The sequence below is a fragment of the Littorina saxatilis genome, linkage group LG6 (assembly GCF_037325665.1).
Source record: "Littorina saxatilis isolate snail1 linkage group LG6, US_GU_Lsax_2.0, whole genome shotgun sequence".
Classification (NCBI taxonomy): Eukaryota; Metazoa; Mollusca; class Gastropoda; order Littorinimorpha; family Littorinidae; genus Littorina; species Littorina saxatilis.
In genome coordinates this window covers 39,645,477-39,664,645 of record NC_090250.1, presented here as the reverse complement: position 1 = coordinate 39,664,645, position 19,169 = coordinate 39,645,477, and the positions used below count along the sequence as shown (strand labels likewise).

General features: G+C 41.2%; 1 protein-coding gene across 1 annotated transcript; it reads right to left on the bottom strand.

Moving 5' to 3' along the window:
* Positions 1–1,669: 1,669 nt before the first annotated feature.
* LOC138969194 (protein FAM47E-like) lies at positions 1,670–13,468 on the bottom strand. The gene is made up of 9 exons (XM_070341929.1): positions 13,091–13,468; positions 10,460–10,616; positions 9,148–9,369; positions 6,747–6,922; positions 6,255–6,399; positions 5,670–5,921; positions 4,557–4,721; positions 4,031–4,108; positions 1,670–3,623 (listed from the first exon to the last, which is right to left on the bottom strand). The coding sequence occupies exons 1-9, from the start codon at positions 13,165–13,167 to the stop codon at positions 3,498–3,500; spliced, it is 1,398 nt and encodes a 465-aa protein (XP_070198030.1). The 5' UTR covers positions 13,168–13,468; the 3' UTR covers positions 1,670–3,497.
* Positions 13,469–19,169: the final 5,701 nt, after the last annotated feature.

The window sequence follows — 19,169 nt, the reverse complement described above, 5'->3', positions numbered from 1 at the left end:
TTCTAAAAATAGTAACGTAGTAACGGGAATATGGATTGACGCCACACGAAGGAAGGGAGATAAACGCTGAAAACACTGGAGAAGATAAGGAAGAGTTACTGGGAATGGATCCAGAGAAAAACCAAAATCGGTTCAGCGCTGCGCGCTGAGAGCACGTGTTGAAATATCTCATCGAGCAGGTTGTGTCCGGGGTCTACCTGAATATGCCCACCAAATTTGAAACAGATCCATCGAGAACCTTGGGCGTGCATCGCGGACACACACACACACACACACACACACACACACACACACAGACAGACACAAGTCGTATATATATATAGATAGATTATCTGGCTGTCACTGTCTGTCTGTCTGTATCTTGCACATTATTCTCCTGGTCTAGTTTTGGGGGTTTTGTTTGCTCAATGACCATTTGAGCAGAATAGGCGATGTATAAATTGTATCATCCATTATCATAATCAAACGCTCATGATAAATCCAATAAAAATTCAAGAAGACTGATATGCCATAAAAAATATATTTTAATTAATTGGCACTGGTAAATTTCAAACACATTAAAGGCACAGTAAGCCTCCCGTAAACCATCACAGATACTGTCAGGCTTTTACACACAGTACAAACACCCTTCCATTTGAACGCTCACCAAACGGGAACATCCTAGGTGCCCTACATAAAGAGCGAGCAATTTTCAAAGAATTTATTTTTGCGTGGTTTATCTTACCCCTGAGCCATCGTGAACCCGTGTGATCCAGTTTCCCTTTTTCACAATGCAGTCGTCAGTTTGTAATTTGAATGGGGCTCGCTGTGAGCTTATCTGCAATAGCACGTTGTGTACCTCTGACTTTGCACGAAAAAAACGAATGTGATTCATAAGAACTCTAGCGATGGCTTTTGACTGCCTATAAACCGTCGTCTGCTACGAAAATCACGACCTTGCGTGACCCTGCTTTCGGGCTTTTCAAACTTTCAAAACTTCGAATTGTACTGATCTTGTCTTGATAAAAAAAGAATTCTTTTATGATTTAATAATGTTTGTGTAACAAGCTGAGAATTTATTATTTAGATTTTAAAAGTTAGGTCCAGCGCCAAAACGCACCACGGTCCGAATCATTCTGATAATCATCGCCAGTTGAAGGGAAGTAACTCATTTTTGACCTGAGTTCAGGATGGGTCCGATTGAGATGGAGACAATCCGAAAAATTATTTCTTTGAAAATTGCTCGCTCTTTACGTAGGGCACCTAGGATGTTCACGTTCGGTGAGTGTTTAAATGGAAGCGTGTTTGTACTGTGTGTAAAAGCCTGACAGTATCTGTGATGGTTTACGGGAGGCTTACTGTCCGGGCGTGATTTCCGGTATCATAACAGCCGTCCAGCACCAAAACGAGGCGCCATTGTTGTAGCAGCCCAAGTCCACGAAAATAAATTCTTTGAAAATTTCTCACGCTCGACAGAAAGCAGCCAGGATGTTCCCGTTCGGTGAGCGTTCAAATGGAAGTATGCTTGTACTGTATGTAGACGCTCGGGGAGCTCTGTGATGGTTTACGGGAGGCTTACTGTGCCTTTGAGATTCCAACTTGAACATAAACATTACAGGAATGTCAAGTTTTGGTGTATGTGTGGATAACAAAGAAAACAAACAGTCAAAACAGGAACAAAAAACCTGAATGAAAATGTTGAGTCAGTTTAATTCTATGTAAAAACATAATTCTATTTTCCACCTTAAAACTTCCTTGTTCCCATTTTCAGCATCTCAAAATAACAAAAAATCTCCTCTGAATATTTTCTGTTATACTAACTTTAGACACGTGATTAAATATAAAGTACAGTCTTGATTCATATCACAGATCTTCTTCCTGAGGAAATATAATAAAATAATAGCTGACTTTTCAACAGAGGAATTAACTTAAGGGTGCAGTCAGATTGTACATTCAGCAAACCCACAAACCAAATCAATCAATATAATTAAATTATCACACAGTAATATTGTATGTGCTATAAAAGTGGACAACAACACTCCAATTCATCACACACACACACACATGTACGCCACACTCTTACTCGCACAGACAATCCCACAGATGGACACACAGTCACACAGATGGAAACACACTCACACTTATACACACACACACACACGCAAACACAACATGAACAAACACAACTCATTAATAGTATGTAACCATACCAATTCAAGGTTTCTTCTATGCAATTAAAATATATGTTTAAAATAGTTTTCATTGAAGTCGATATCAAGCACACAAAGGAAGAAATCTCAATTTCAATTTTTTAAGTGATGTAGTGGTGATTTAACTCGTTGCTGATTTATCTAATTGCCCAACACAGTATATTATCAAAGGGCATATAACTCATTATAGAAAAGATGCTTACAATGGACTCGCAACATTCCTGGAACATTTCAAATACAGTGGAACCCCTCTTTTAAGACCCCCCAATTTAAAGGTGGTCGTCTACATTTTTGCTTTTTTTCAATAATTTTATGGTTAGATTTCGCTGAAAAGTTATGTCAGATGATGAATGAACCATGGGGAAAAAAGTTATAGAAAAAAAATATATGTAAAAAAAGATTTTATTTTTGGGTTGCGTGACTCACGCTTCCAATACTTTGTTTTATGTTTGCTGAGAACATGTGATTTGCCTAAAAATACTGACCAATCAAATTCATGTCACTATGCTTATAACCGGCACGGTTTGCCTAGTGGTAAGGCGTCCGCCCCGTGATCGGGAGGTGGTGGGTTCGAACCCCGGCCGGGTCATACCTAAGACTTTAAAATTGGCAATCTAGTGGCTGCTCCGCCTGGCGTCTGGCATTATGGGGTTAGTGCTAGGACTGGTTGGTCCGGTGTCAGAATAATGTGACTGGGTGAGACATGAAGCCTGTGCTGCGACTTCTGTCTTGTGTGTGGCGCACGTTATATGTCAAAGCAGCACCGCCCTGATATGGCCCTTCGTGGTCGGCTGGGCGTTAAGCAAACAAACAAACAAACTATGCTTATAGCCATGCCCAAACAAGTGCAGCAACAGTTTGACACTGGAGCGCTGTCCACGCTTTTTTTTAAACGCACGAAATGCACGGGATTTGAGAGGAGTTTTGCGCTTGGCATTTTCCAAATAAGGATATCCTACTATGAGTACTACGCTGGAATACTACAATGAATTTTCAAACGGCTACACTGGCTTCGTCTTTCCTGATCGAAAGGGGGTGTATTGTTGATATTTGTAGATAATAGACTCTGCATTTTAATGGTCAAATGGCGATTTTGGTATAAAAATGTAGACAAGGACCTTTAATACTTCTTTCCTTCTAGGACCCAATATTCTGAGACTTTGTTTATAACCTCTGAAAATGTACCCCCAGTTTAAGAGTCCCTCCTTTTTAAGGCCAAATTTTCTCAGAGTTTTCGAGGTTTTTTGTTTCATGTGCTTAATTACAACAGTTAAGAGTCAAATTGTTCTCCGAGACACGTTATGGGCATCATGGTTTTGCCGATCCCTTGGCCGCTCCTGATTTCTTGATCTGCTTGGCCAGCAGTTCAGCCTCCAGTCTCTTCTGCTCGTCCTCCGCTGCCTTCCTCTGAATCTCGCTCACCTCCTCCAGAAACTGAAAGCACACATACGTCATAGTAAAATACTGAATTTCATGGGTTTTTTTTTGTGTGTGGTCATTTTTGTTATTTCATTGTCCCAAAGCTAGGAAAGTTGGTTGCTTCCTCCCGTTGGAAAGTTAACAGCAACACGTGTTGATTGCACCTACCCAGGTGTGTGTGTGTGTGTGTGTGTGTGTGTGTGTGTGTGTGTGTGTGTGTGTGTGTGTGTGTGTGTGTGTGTGTGTTTGTTTTGTGTGAATGTGTCAGCTAAATCCTGTCAAGAATGAAAAGAGGAGAGGAGCACAACAGCACTTCAGCATCACTGTTGTATGACAGGTACAAACAGGTTTTTCTCCATCACTCTCAGCACAATGAGTCAAGCGTACATGTAATTCAGTTAGCTGCTGCAGGATTTACCTACCTCTGGTTTTCTGACTGACTTCTTGCCGATGAAGTCCATGAAAGCTTTAGAAGCATGCATAGTCGACAGCTCCTCGTTCTGTTTTGACAAAACAAAAAACAAACAAAACTTTAAAAAAAATGGAAGCATCAAATCAGTTGTATGCCAATGATACCGTAACTAAAGTCTTCAGTTTATGATGAACGAAGAAAAAAAAATTAAGACAAAAACTCCGTAATTTACAATCACTTTACTTACCATTTTCATGACTATTTCTACTGGTCAGTTATAAATATTTATGTAAATTGGTGATATACACACAAACACAAACACACACACACCCACATGCAAGCGCACACACACACACACACACACACACACACAGTCACAAACGCATGCACACACACATACACACGCACACACAACCACACACACAGGCATGCACACACACACGCACACATGCGCGCGCACACACACACACACACACACACACACACACACACACACACACACACACACACACACAAAGCATGAGCAGAACACTGACCAGTGTTTGACTTTTCTTCTTGGCCTCAGACATCTCTTGGTCCTTGATCTCTTTAGGGTCAGCAAGTGGGGCATCCCATTGTCGCTTCTGCCAGGTCTTGGGTTGCAAGTACCATGCTCCGTACTTGAACCTTATCCACGAGGGTTCGTACTCACCTGTCACCTTCTGAAATTGAGTCACAGGAGAGAAAATCTCATTCAAAGAGTAAACAAAACTCCACATATCAGTTGCTGGTAGATCCTTAATTGTGAGGAATTTAGGTTAAGATGAAAAAAAAAATGAAAAAAAGAAATACATGTAAAGTTAAGTTTTCAAATTAATCACTGCTCAAATAAATGGTTAGCTCTCACAGTTATTACAGTATCGTCATTTGTGTGAGACTAATTACTCTACCTTCTCTTTTAACAGTACTTGGGCAGAAGGGGTCTTATTCCACCAAAAGGGGGTGTTTGCCTGTAGGTGCACTTTCTGTATACGGGTATATGCACCCGGGTGTATTGCCTGAAGGTTTTCTCAAAATAAAACTTTTACCCAGAGTTTGTTGATCCAGAAACGTTTTGACACAAACATTCATCCCAAAGTGCAAAAAAGATAGTATGTTCACTTTAGTCACCATGCAGTAATGAACCCTAATATATAACGACACTGATGCGACAGCCTTGCTGTCAACATAGCGCAAGGCCTTACGTACCCCAGGATGATATGACCCCTCAACCAGCATGCCGCAGTATTGCTGTGCTTTTAGCTGTTCAAATTTTAACTCCTGCTGTGAAAGTGAAGTACGTAAAGCTCAAAGCGGCATAGCACTATTTCAGTCTATTCAAAGTGAAAGTGTTCACAAAGGGCAACAGGGAAGTGTACAAATATTTTAAGCATTTAATTTGATAAATTTGGTTTCAGACAATTCATCTGATATGTATAGCTTTGTAAATAATTGTTTAAACTGTAAGAATCATCATCTATGCCTTCTGCATTTACTAGAGATTTTGACAGTAGCTGTAAACTCAGCTCAATCTTCTGATCCTTACTTATTTTGTCTGGGTTTTCTAATTAGCTTGAATTACAGCTAGGCTTTTGGATGTAAAATGTACAGCCAGAAAGTTCTGCCCTTACCCATTCTTTCTGCGTTTCATCGGTCAGCGGAATGGCCTTATAATTGATACTTTGGGATTGTTGCTGCTGGGGGACGGAGGCGGACATGCGGAGCTCTTGGGGGACGTTGGTCAGTTCCACAACATGGATGGGAACAGACAGGGCGGGCTTGGTCTCGTAGCCGCTGGCGAACAGACTGGTGATGGTTGACTCTTCAATGTTGTTGCTCTCCCCTCCCAGGTCGGCCACCCACTGGCAGAACTCGCGTGTCACCTGACAGCAATTGTGGAAAAGAAATGTTAAGTGCAGCTGTCTATAATAATAATAATAATAATAATACAAGAATTTATAACGCGCACTTATCTCACCACAAGGCGACCTGCACCCAAAGGACCAACCAAACCCCCCCCCCCCCCCCTCCCATCTCATTATTTGTATCTACTTTCATGTGGCAATAACCTGATTCAGTTTGTGTTCCTGGTCCCATGGAGTGAATCTCAAGGGTCGCTCTTCTTTCAGTGTGTGACGTACCTTGCACAGGGTAAACTAGGGACTGTGCCTTTCATGCCTTGGCTGTCTGCAGTTTAATTAGAGCCACAACCATACCTTCTGGATGTGTTCTTCCTCCGAAGGGGAAGAAGCGTTGGCTCTCTCACGCACGCTGCGTCGGTCTTTCTTTTCCTTGTCCTTCTCCTCCTTGCGTGGCAGCCAGCGATACGGGTTTCGTACACGTGTACTCTCATCCCCTTTCCTGAAAATAATTCATGGTAAAATCAAATAGGAACCATGCATTCAGAGGGAAATATCCGTCGCGATATAACCTTCGTGGTTGAAAACGACGTTAAACACCAAATAAAGAAAGAAAAGAAAGAGGGAAATATAATTGTCAAAAAAAGCGAAATGGTGCGCGTGCGTGCGTGCTTGCGTGCATTATTTTTGTGTTATGGGTGGGCAATGTGAAAATTTAGGGAAGTAATGTTGATGCAAAGGAAATTCTCATACGTCATTTTCAGATGGTCCAAGCCAAATTCAAATGGGGCGTTAGAAAACCAAACCCTGCATTAATTGTATTCACAAAAAGAGCAAACTCAAACTCACTCAGACTTGAAGCTTTCAGTAAGGCTGCGGGCAGAGGCAGGAGGGTGCTGTTGTTCGTCAGCTGCTGTATTCGAGGGCTCCTCTCTGACGTCCTGCTCATTCTCCTCCGGGATTTCGTCTTCATCCTCCACCATGTTCATATCCGGATCCAGGATGTCCACAATGTCTTCAAACATCTGACATACACACACATGCACACATGTCAAGCTTGTGCAAACGTAGAACCACCACAGAAATATACTATATATATGACCTTAAAAACCCAAAAATTCTGAGAAAATCACATACGTCTTAAAAGGAAGAGAGTCTCAAACAAAGGGAGTCTAAAAATAGAGGTCATTAAAATGACAGACATTGAAAATGAAAATTGAAAATGAACAGAAAGTCTTAAAAAGCGTGGTTTTAAAAGAGTAGAAGGTATAAATCAGGGGGTCTCACAGGAGGGTTTCTATTGTACTATAATCAGATCTTGAAACAAGCCATGGATAAACAATTAAAGGCTGTTGATTAAAACTATTCCTCCAGTCTTGGCCACACAAAATATAGTTAGCTGCGTATGTAAATCTTATACAAAAATAAATACATAATGCACCAAGCATATTTTGTACATGTTGTTTTCAACTGTTGGAAATTCATGATTATATTGGCAAAACATTATGTCTCAAGACAGACCAAACTGCTCTTTTTGAAACAAGAGAAAGTAACTCATGAATATGCAGCTTTGAAACATCAAGTGACCTACTATAGTTGCTTGCAGCTAACCGATTTGTTTTTGTAAATATTATCTGCGGAGATGAGAGCTGCTCTTTGCAAGATACGTACAGTAGCTTTATTTGTAGACCTGTTTAATAACTATTCAGCAGAATGTCAGAACATGCTTGAACACCTATATAAACTCATGCTAAAATTCAACACCATAAAAACACATACTTAACACAGATTAAAATAAAAGAATGGAACAATATTGAAAGGTAATTGTGCGAACAGATCTATAGATAAACACACACCCAGGAATCATGCATGCACACAGATTTCCCATCAACCTTGAGAAAAATACATGAAGATCTCAAACAAATTCAAATTAATTCAGAGATTAAGGCTCTTACGAGCAAAAACAAAAAAAATGAACTTTAAGGTACTGAGTGCATATTCATCATAACATGAACAAACTTACAAGGTGGCCTTGAGCATCTCTTGTGATTCTTCCTTTTTCTAGTTTCTCCATCAAGTGCTTTCGCATCTATGTAAAGCCATCCACAATTACATACACACACACACACACACACACACACACACACACACACACATGAAATCTCTCTCACACACACACACATACCCACAAACAAACAGAGGCACATTTTATTTTTTGCTCAAGTGCAAACATGATGCAAATGTGTATGACTCATGCTCGACTACTGACTTAAATGCAAACATTGAAGAAAAATCCCATCAAAATGTTTTCCCAACTTACCTCTGTGTCTCTATCAGGACCACCACCATTCCCCCACCATTCCCCATCCTTTATCTCCAGTCAGACAACCAGAGAGAGACAGCTATAGCCAGCCAGCCAGCCAGCCAGTCAACCAGATATACAGGCAGAGACACAGAGAGACAAACTGGGCAGTCAGATAAACGGAGACAGACAGACAGACTTGGACAGACACGAAGAATTAATACAGACATACAGCTCTCCAGACAGACAACCATGCAGCCAGCCTGCCAGCCAGCCAGGCAGGCAAGCAGAGACAGAGAGAAAAACTGGACAAACAGAAACAGGGAGACAGACATTCAGGCTTGCATGGGTAGACACGGAGAAAGTCAGACATATAGCTCTAGCTGTTCTCTGTTTTCCCCCAGAAAAGCCCGTGTTTTTGGAAGCCTTAGCTCAGGGGGCACACTCTCCCCCAGATGAGGATAGAGAGACAGACATTATCAGCTCTCTTTTCCTTTTTTCCCCAGAAAAGCCCATGTTTTTAAAAGCCTTACCTCAGGGGGCACACTCTCCCGCAGATGAGGATAGAGAGACAGACATTATCAGCTCTCTTTTCCTTTTTTCCCCAGAAAAGCCCATGTTTTTAAAAGCCTTACCTCAGGGGGCACACTCTCCCCCAGATGAGGATAGAGAGACAGACATTATCAGCTCTCTTGTCCTATTTTCCCCAGAAAAGCCGATGTTTTTAAAAGCCTTACCTCAGGGGGCACACTCGATCTCCCCCAGATGAGGATAGAGAGACAGACATTATCCGCTCTCTTTTCCTTTTTTCCCCAGAAAAGCCCATGTTTTTAAAAGCGCTTACCTCAGGGAGCACACTCTCCCCCAGATGAGGATAGAGAGACAGACATTATATCAGCTCTCTTTTCCTTTTTTCCCCAGAAAAGCCCATGTTTTTAAAAGCCTTACCTCAGGGGGCACACTCTCCTCCAGATGAGGATAGAGAGCCAGTGGGTGCTGCAGCAAGCCATACTCAATCTCGTCTATGTGCTCACGTCGCTGCTGCTGCAAGGCGGTGATACGGGAAAAACAGATCTGATGTTTGCTAAACCGATTAGGCTGAGCCGGCTGATTCACCGATGATGGGCTGCCCGTACTCCCCCTGATTGTTGGTCCCGGACCCTTCTCGGTCTGAAAGAGAATTAAGAAAAGTTAAGAAATAAGAAAGCCATAAAATTCTGTTGATTAGAACAGGGTTGTTGTTTAAGGTGATCCTTAATTGAGCCCGAAGTCAACTTTGGGGCAACTCCGCAAAGTCTTTTTACCCAAAACTCAGTGCTAAAGCTTCGTGCGGCCAGCTTCACAAAATATACTTGGCCTGGTCGACTTAACCAAGTTAAGGACAGGCTTTAGCGTTGGCAGTCTGTAAAACTCCTGTGCAATCAACAAACCTTTTTTAGTCACTTTGGCAATGTGACAAACGTTGGGGTTTTTTTTCGTGGAGGGGTAAAGGAGACTACCTTAACCTTTGAAAAATTGCTAATATTTCATGGCTACTTTGGCAAATTTGCTGAAGAAAATAAATTCTTGCTACATCAGTACTAGTAAGATGAACAAACACGTATGTAGATATTCACACATGCTTGACTGACAAAGATTCTATGAGTGTTGGTGTTTATCAGGTCATTGTCAGTGGGAGGAAGGCTGGTGGGGAAGCACAACCCTAGGCCATGTCAAAATTAATAAAAGCATCATGGATATGTGCATCATATCATATACTCTGACAACATCGATTGTCGTCATAAGAATGTGACTGTATAACAATCCGGTCTAGGCTGAAATGCCTAAATAGCTGCAGCGTTTAAAAAAAAGCAACAGCAAAGAACAGTCAGGCACACACACACACAAAAACAGAAGATTGCTTGTGGAAGTTGCAGCTTGCCGGTGTCACGAACTGAAACCTCTGCTGAACAATCCTTCTCATTGCGGTCAATGCTCATGCGCCAATCTTGGACTTAAAAATGCGACCCTTTGACCAAACGAACCATGGGTTAGGGTTAGGGTTAGGGTTAGGATCAGGGTTAGGATTAGGGTTAGGGTAAAGGTGTTCACGACCTGATTAATCTCCCCATGTTAGCGCATGCGCTTGCATTGACCGCAATGAGAAGGATTGTTCAGGCAGAGTTTTCAGTTTGTGACACCGGCCAGCCCACAAACACAGAAAAAGAACAAGAAGACGAGGAAAAGGTTACTGTATTTAAAACACTATTTTACTGATTACCTTGATAAAGTCACTGCCTTCAACAGCAGGTGGGAGGCCATCACGGAAGTCATCAAGACCATCCTTGACAAACATCCAATTATTGCCAGTCAGATGCTGGCGGATGTCTGTCGGCTTCAGGGCCTTCACATACTTCGTGTGCAGCCTCTCCTTGTACCTATGACATCCCAGCAACAGCCACAAGTTCAACTTTAACACACGGATCTAAGATGAAATAATGCTATTTTGGTACACGCACCAGTGTGTTATGTCTAACGCAGTGTAACCCCGACCCCCCCCCCCCCCATCCCCCATCCCCCTTTTAAGACAACCAATTCTTGTACCTGTCACATAGCAATAGTCACAAGTTCAACTTTAACACACAAACCTAAGATGAAATAATGCTATTTTGGTGCATGTACCAGTGTGTTATGTCTATTACAGTATAACCCCCACTCTAACCCCCCTTTCCCCCCCCCCCCTCCCACCCCCCTTTTAAAACCCCAAATCCAAAACAGATAGACGTTCTTGGGCTGCAAATAACACCTATTTATTCCCCCCTCTGCTTCTTTCTCTCTGTAAACTTGTAGGGCTAGTTATTTTTCGGTAACTTACCCAACAACCAAAATCACTTACCCAACAACGGGCCTGAATCCTCGATAGCTCATGGGTAGAGACTGTACACATTGTGGATCTACTTTTTGCGACTCAAAAGTTCAGAACACTCTAATGTACAAAATATACATTTCTGGAGCAAACAATACAACCATACCGCATTTAAACCAGCAACTACAGGCTTGAATACCGTACTTTCCGGGTCATAAGGCGCGACTTTTTTCCTCGAGTTCGACCCCTGCGTCTTGTATAACGAAGCGCCTAATCCGTGTATGAAATACGAAAAAAAATCAAAGAGACCGCTTGAGTGCCAGTCAAACAACTTGTGATAATGCATGTTTCAGCTACTAGGTACTGCCCTGCCTTTAAATTTGATCTGGCCGCACACACAGATTTCCACTCTGTTAAACTCGGTCACTGACCGGTCACTGACCCCGGTGCAGGGAGTGTTTCCTCTCTCAGATATGACAGGGGAACCACCTCTCATGGCAAAAACTGGGTCATTTTGGTGCGCCCTATCGGCCCCCTGCGTCCAATGGGTGACTGGATTACAATTTTTTTTTTAAAGAAGGGGGTGCGTCTTGTATAACGAAGCGCCTTGTCACCCGGAAAGTACGGTACATGAATCTCAATATAAAATCCACGAGTTTGGTTGTTTTCTGAATTCAGATCTGCCGTGCACAATCGTTTATCGCTAGCAAGATTCCAAGGAAAAGTAACTCTCATACTTTGTCTAGCGACACGAGTAGTTCCCCTTCCAGATTTCGGCTGCATCGACAAGACTGCAATCCGACGGTCAGTTTTCCAACAATATTTCATTTTATAAACAGATCACACGCAATCAATTGCAAACATTTAATCAACTTAAAGAACATGCAGCGGTTTCATACACTATTTTGCCCCAGAAAACTGAACTTCATACAGTTTTTAACGTTAGAACACGGGTGTAAAACTTCGTCTGCTAGTCACATTCGAGGAAAGAACATTTCCTGAGCGATACCAAAACATGAACAGAACACACACTATCTGCCTTTAACGCCACAGCAGAATGACAAGATAACTGTGTACTTGATTTTAGTTCAAAACATGGAAACTGACAAGAAGTGTTAACAGAATTGAATGATTTGCACGGCACTATACAACCGCGCATTAATCGATCGCCTGCGCAGGTAGACTGGTTGGGTGAATATGATTCGATCAAACTTTCGCACAAAAACTCCTCTTTTCTTTGAATAACTGAAGAAAGGAGGAATAAAGAGGGAAGCTCGCATTTTTCATGATCCGCTAACTTCGACCATTATTTTTGATAATCACTGAGACTCGGCATGTAACCTCTACGTACACTCGTGTTTTGCACAAATGGGCTTTTAAGTGCATGACTGGGGGTTTCCCATGCCATTTAGGCAGCCATACTCTGCTTTTGGGGTGTGTGTGCGTGGTATTTTTGTTTTTCTAAAATGACCCCACCAAACTTTAACATGGATTGAAAGATCTTTTCTGTGCGTACTTAGTCTTGCGCTTGCGTGCACACATGTAGGGGGATAAGGCACTATATAGCATGTTCTTCACATAAGTTGACTGTGGCCGTGGAGATCAGAAAAATCTCCACTCTTAACCCATCGGGCGCAGCCAGGATTCGAACCCTGAATCTTGCACACACAAGGCCAACATCTTATTCGCTAGGCCAATGTGCCCTTCCTTCTTAGGTTACAATACAATATTCTTTATTTCATCTTGTGCTTTCTTTATCACTGTGGTGGTTTTTTTTTACTGATTGCACATTCGGATTGATCAATCTGATTATCCAACTTGAGTTTGGAGTAATACTGTCAACCCAACCAAACCAAAAAACAAAAATAAGAAACAAAAACAAATAAAGCCAGGAATATAATTATTTAGCTGATGCTGTATGTGTGTGCAATTGTGGTATATGTATAGGTTACAACACGAGTGGTTTTTTATATGGCTTGTATTTCAGTCAAGACCCAGCGGATGACAGTAGCAAAGAATGAGAAGACAAACAATAATTCTACTCACCATGGCTGTGGTCGAATTTTCTTCTCTGTTTGTGTTTCCACAAGCGCCAAATTGTACTTATGTTCGGCTACAGCCATGACTGCTTAGTGGTGTAGACCTCTACCTTTAAATATCCACATCCAAGCTACGAAAGTACTGCCCGCTAATCTTCATAGACTAGCGGACGCCATATTGTGCATTCGAGTAGGTCGCCAACATGTATTGTACAAAACGACAGTCTACTAATGCAATCAGGAACACGGGGATATTCGCCAAAGTCTAAAAAATGGACTCAATAACTCAGCTGGCCACTCAAATACAATCAAACCATAAAACTTTGATGAATGAGAAAGGCATGTTGCTATGGGTACTGAGAAGCAAGTAAGCTTACTTCCGGTATGGGAAGTGACTCTGGTACAATGGGATTAATCCAAGCGGAGCGCGGGCGGAGCCCGCGCGTAGCGAGGTAGTTTTTTTTCATCTCCCAGCACTGAAAATTTTTTTGCCAAGTGGTGTCTGTCTGTGAACATTGTTCTAGAATTCATCTTTTAGCACAATATTAGCGACACTGTTTGGACAATTCTATTAAAATTAGGCGTACAAACTGATTTTGTTTCGGGGAATCCTCTCAGAGGATCAGAATTTTCATATAATATCATCGGAAGCTGTTACAACGGGAAAATGTGAAACTTTTGTCACTTTTTAACATGGAATTTCATCTTTGAGCGTTTCAAGCGGACTTTAATAAAATAGTTATTTGCGAATTAAGCAGCGGAAGACACTCACCGGTTCAACATGTGTATGGTCATTAAACCTCAAAACATTTCAGTAAGTGGTTTAGACAAACACCTCCGACATGTGAGGGTGACTGGTTTGTAGCTGAAGAGTTTTTTTCTAAAGTGTGTTCTAAATACAAATGACGTACTGGTAATGATGTAATGAGTTGTTCTAATCTTGTTCTTGGAACTCTTGCTGTTCCAAGCTTGTTCTTAGCAAGTCTTGGTGACGAGAACAAAGACTATCAATGAAATCTTTAGAAATAACCTCTGACAACGACGACGATGACGACGACGACGACGATAACAACAACAACAACAAATGACATCGACGACGACGACGACAACAACAACAACAACAACAACAACAACAAAAACAACAACACGAGAACAACAACAATCACGACAACGAACATGACAACAACAACACCAACAACTACGACGACAACTACAACGACTGGGTTATGATGACATCACCAATGATTTAAAGGCCGTTAAAAAATCGTTAAATCCTATTTCTTCACTGATTCTTATGAAATTTTAAAGGTAGGTTTGTTGTCCCCAACTTATTTTCACTCCATACTTTTCCAGAAGAAAAACATAATTTTGGCAGTTAAAAACCGTTAAATTTCAATTCTTCACCGATATTTATGAAATTTTGTGGGTAGGTTCGTTGTCCCCAACTGATTTTCACTCTATACTTTTCCAGAAGAAAGACATAATTTTGGCAGTTAAAAAACGTTAAATTTCAATTCTTCACCTATCTTTATGAAATTTAGTGGGTGGGTCCGTTGTCCCAAACTGAATTTTAAGACATACTTTTCCAGACAAAAAACCTTATTTTTGGCAGTTAAAAACCGTTAAATCTCAATTCTTCATCGATATTTATGAAATTTTGTGGGTAGGTTCGTTGTCCCCAACTGATTTTCACTCCATACTTTTCCAGAAGAAAAACATAATTTTGGCTGTTAAAAACCGTTACATTTAAATTTTCACCTATCTTTATGAAATTTAGTGGGTGGGTCCGTTGTCCCAAACTGAATTTCAAGACAAACTATTCCAGTCAAAAAAACTTATTTTTGGCAGTTAAAAACCGTTAAGTCTCAATTCTACACCGATATTTATGACATTTTGTGGGTAGGTTTGTTGTCAGATTTGACATGATGGCAGAATTGAAAGTGTGAGATATCCTGATGTTTCACAATTTATGCTGCATAATTCAGCCCCATAGGCGCTTGAATTTTAGGTGGAGTTGGGTTTTTTTTCAGCCCAAACCAGTAACCCCCACATGGTTTTCATGTCCCTTTCTGAGAGACTTCAAGAAGTTTCAATTTGACGTCATGATTAGCCTGCCGCATTAGCAAGTATGAAAACACGTCATCGATGACACATTTTAAGACAGAGAGAGAGAGAGAGAGAGAGAGAGAGAGAGAGAGAATCATGTACACACAGATGGACGACTTCGCTTGGGGTATGTACTGCCCGGCAGTACACATCTACTTTATTAATATTTTGAGAGTATAGGGAACTTCTAAATAATCAGAAAAAATGGGGAAATTAATAAAAAGCTAATAATTATCAAAAATAAATACGCAGAAGACGAAGTGCGATGCCTTTTCTCCCACACACACACACACTGGACACACAGGCACGTCACCGGCTTCACTGACCCCTACCGGCAGAGATTAAAGATCGACGGACTGAAAGGGCGAGACTCCGTCTCAGTGTGTGTGTGTGTGTGTGTGTGCGCGCGCGTGCGTCTGTGTGTGTGTGTGTGTGTGTGTGTGTGTGCCCTATGCATGGTTAGCACCACTGACAAGGGCCAAACATCCCCAACTGAATCAAAGCTTTATCATGATAATAAGGCTGTAAGATAAGAAGGAATTTGTATACTACTAGTCCAAAAATTCTCAGGGCCCTAATATGATCCTGCAACATGTCGTAACCAGTGAATTCTGTAGCAGTTTTTTGACTGAAGATCGACAATCTGAACTTTTGCAGCCGCAAACATACTTAATAGACAGACACTCAAAAAGAAAGCCGGACAGCCGAACGTGACACACATAACTGTGACAAAACACTGACATATGACACTGGCCGCACACACACATCAGTACAAAATGAGACTGTGACACGCAGACAGACACAAACTGAGACCACACACACACACACACCACACACACTGACACACACACACACACACACACACACACACGCACACTCACACACTGACACACACACACACACACTCCACACACACACACACACACAGAGAAAAGAGGCCCATAATTATCTGAGTTACATCAGTCGAAGAGAGAGGCTGAGCTAGAGAGAGACAAAGCCGGAGAGAGCTAGAGACAATTCGATCTTTTTTACATTTAGTCAAGTTTTGACTAAATGTTTTAACATAGAGGGGGAATCGAGACGAGGGTCGTGGTGTATCAGTGTGTCAGTGTCTGTGTGTGTGTGCGCCGTGTGTGCGTGTGCGTGTGTGTGGGTAGAGCGATTCAGAGAAAACTACTGGACCGATCTTCATGAAACTTTACATGAGAGTTCCTAGGTATGATATCCCCAGAGGTGTTTTTTTCATTTTTTCAATAAATGTCTTTGATGGCGTCATATCCGGCTTTTTGTAAAAGTTGAGGCGGCACTGTCACACCCTCATTTTTGAATCAAATTGATTGAAATTTTGGCCAAGCAATCTTCGACGAAGGCCGGACTTTGGTATTGCATTTCAGCTTGGAGGATCACAAATTAATTAATGAGTTTGATCATTAAAAATCTGAAAATTGTAATTTCTTTTTTTTATATAAAACGATCCAAAAACAATTTCATCTTATTTTTCATCATTTTCTGATTCCAAAAACATATAAATATGTTATATTCGGATTAAAAACAAGCTCTGAAAATTACAAAATATGAACATTATGATTAAAATTAAATTTCCGAAATCGATTTAAAAACAATTGGGAGCAAACGGGGCATTAAGCCCCCCCCCCTTTTTTTGAAACTTTCAAAATTTGGGACTTCAAATGGGAACGGCCCAACTTTAATATCATGGGGCAATTAGACTCAGTGTATAAAGTAAACCTACATAAAATTGTGTGGAATATTATGTCTATCAATTTTCGCAGAATATGTTCAAAAAAGCAACGGAGCCTAATTTCCTTAAAGGTCCTCGTCTACATTTTCTCACAGAAATTGAGATTCGACCGCTAAAATGTTTAATCCATTCACTAACACTTTCAAAAAAACACCCCCCTCCGATCAGAAAGGACGGAGCAAGTGTAGCCGTTTGAAAATTCATTGATGTATTCCATCGTAGTAGGATATCCTTATTTGGAACATAATCGTAGTAGGATATCCTTATTTGGAACATAATGTAAACCGGAAGTTTCAAAGTGCTCAACCACCCAGAATTCCTAGCGGTGAGCAGCCGCTGGCTTGACGAAAGTTCTCTGGTAAGTTCTTTTTATCAATTATGCAATACATTCTTGTCGTATAAGACTTTTAAGTGGCTGCAAACAAGGCTTCATTATGCAACAAAACAGTTTCAAGCAATGTGTTTGCTCTGTTCACGTACTGTGTTCGTCATTCGTAGATTTTAAATCTTAGCCGAGTTGACGCATTTCAGGGAACCTCTCAAAAGTCAGATTTACGCTTTCAGCATTGCACATTACGGTACTTTGTTTTATGGCGGTTTACAAAGAGGCTCTGCTTAATGATTCGGTTCAGGAATTAAGGAGTCATCATAAAAATAAAGCAAAAGCATAGGTCTAACGCTAACTGAATGTTTCGAGAGGCACAGTTCCGACACAGTGACACACGTACACTGACAATGAAATCTAAAACGCTTGCAATCGATCTAAATTTGTATTTCTGCACACACAAAACATTTCGACTACAAAATAAGGATCGGAATCAAAAACAATGGTATTTTCCAACAAGAGTCCTTGATTTGTGTGCTTTCATTTATAATGAGTTTACGTAGACTACTACCCGCAACATCGATGTCAGAATCGCCATTGATTTTCCTGCAAGACTAACAACTACAGATCTAACTGAATCAGTTGAATCAGAGATCTAGATTCTCCGGTCGAATCTTAGAATGCAGCTGGTTTTTATTTTTGTATTTCTTAGGTCTATGTGTGTGCCGTATGTGTGTAAAATGTGCGTGCGTATGTCTGTAGATGTGTGTGTTTGTGCGTGTGTGTGTGTGTGCATACGTACATGCGTGCGTACGCGCGTGCGTGCGTGTGTCAGTGTGTGTGTGTGTGTGACATTCACGTGGTAGTACGAGTGATTGAGTGAATCGGAGTATCTGTACGTGTTTGTTTTCTTATACCTGATCATGTTTTCTTATACCTGATCATGTTTTAGACGATTCATGTATGCATTTATAGTTCTTAAAAATGCCAAACGTGTAACTCATTATACATTTGCCCCTTATGCCATAAATAAACTAACACTGTACTGTATTGCATGGTAGGTATAAGCCACGTATTTTATTCACTTATGATTCATGTCCGTCAAGTATAACCGTTTGTCCATGTCTTTTAACAGTTTTGTTTTTTTGTTTCTTTTTTTTCTGCAAAAGCTGTCCATTTCGATACTCAGGTCGAACAAAGTACGCTTATCTCATGTCTCAACTCTGAGCTAAACATCGTCTCCACCGGTCAGAAGAGGCAGGGCAGGGCCAGCAGGTGCGGCAGTGTTACGTAACATTGTTTGTCAGCGCAATCGGGGACGTTTAAGGGAATCAAGGACACAGAGAGTCCGCATGCGGACAGCAACTCAAGAGGCTGCCGCCAAGAGTTATCGGGAAGAAAGATACAGTCTCTTAGTCTTACAGTGAGTTTGGGTAGTTACAAATGTAATGGTTTGAAGATTTCTTCTCTCTGTTATTGCTTGAGTGCTTATGTTAATCTCAGTTATTCAAGTATGGGCTGTATATTGTAAATGCGTGTGTGTGCATATGAGAGAGAGAGAGAGAGAGAGAGAGAGAGAGAGAGAGAGAGAGAGAGAGAGAGAGAGAGAGAGAGAGAGAGAGAGAGAGAGAGAAGGGGGGGGGGGGGGGCGGTGGTGACACACTATACTTCCGTTTGCTGTTTAAAAGGATACTTACAAAATCGACAATCCCATCAATCAGTCGAGACACAATTTATTAACAACAGAATTTTAATTATATACCAACTTATTATACACTCTTACATATGTATAAATCTGAATGCATAAAGCACACACACACAAACATGTACAAAGTACCCCCCCCCCCCCCCCAAACAAAACAAAATTAAAAAAAAACATGCCACCCATTAAAATGA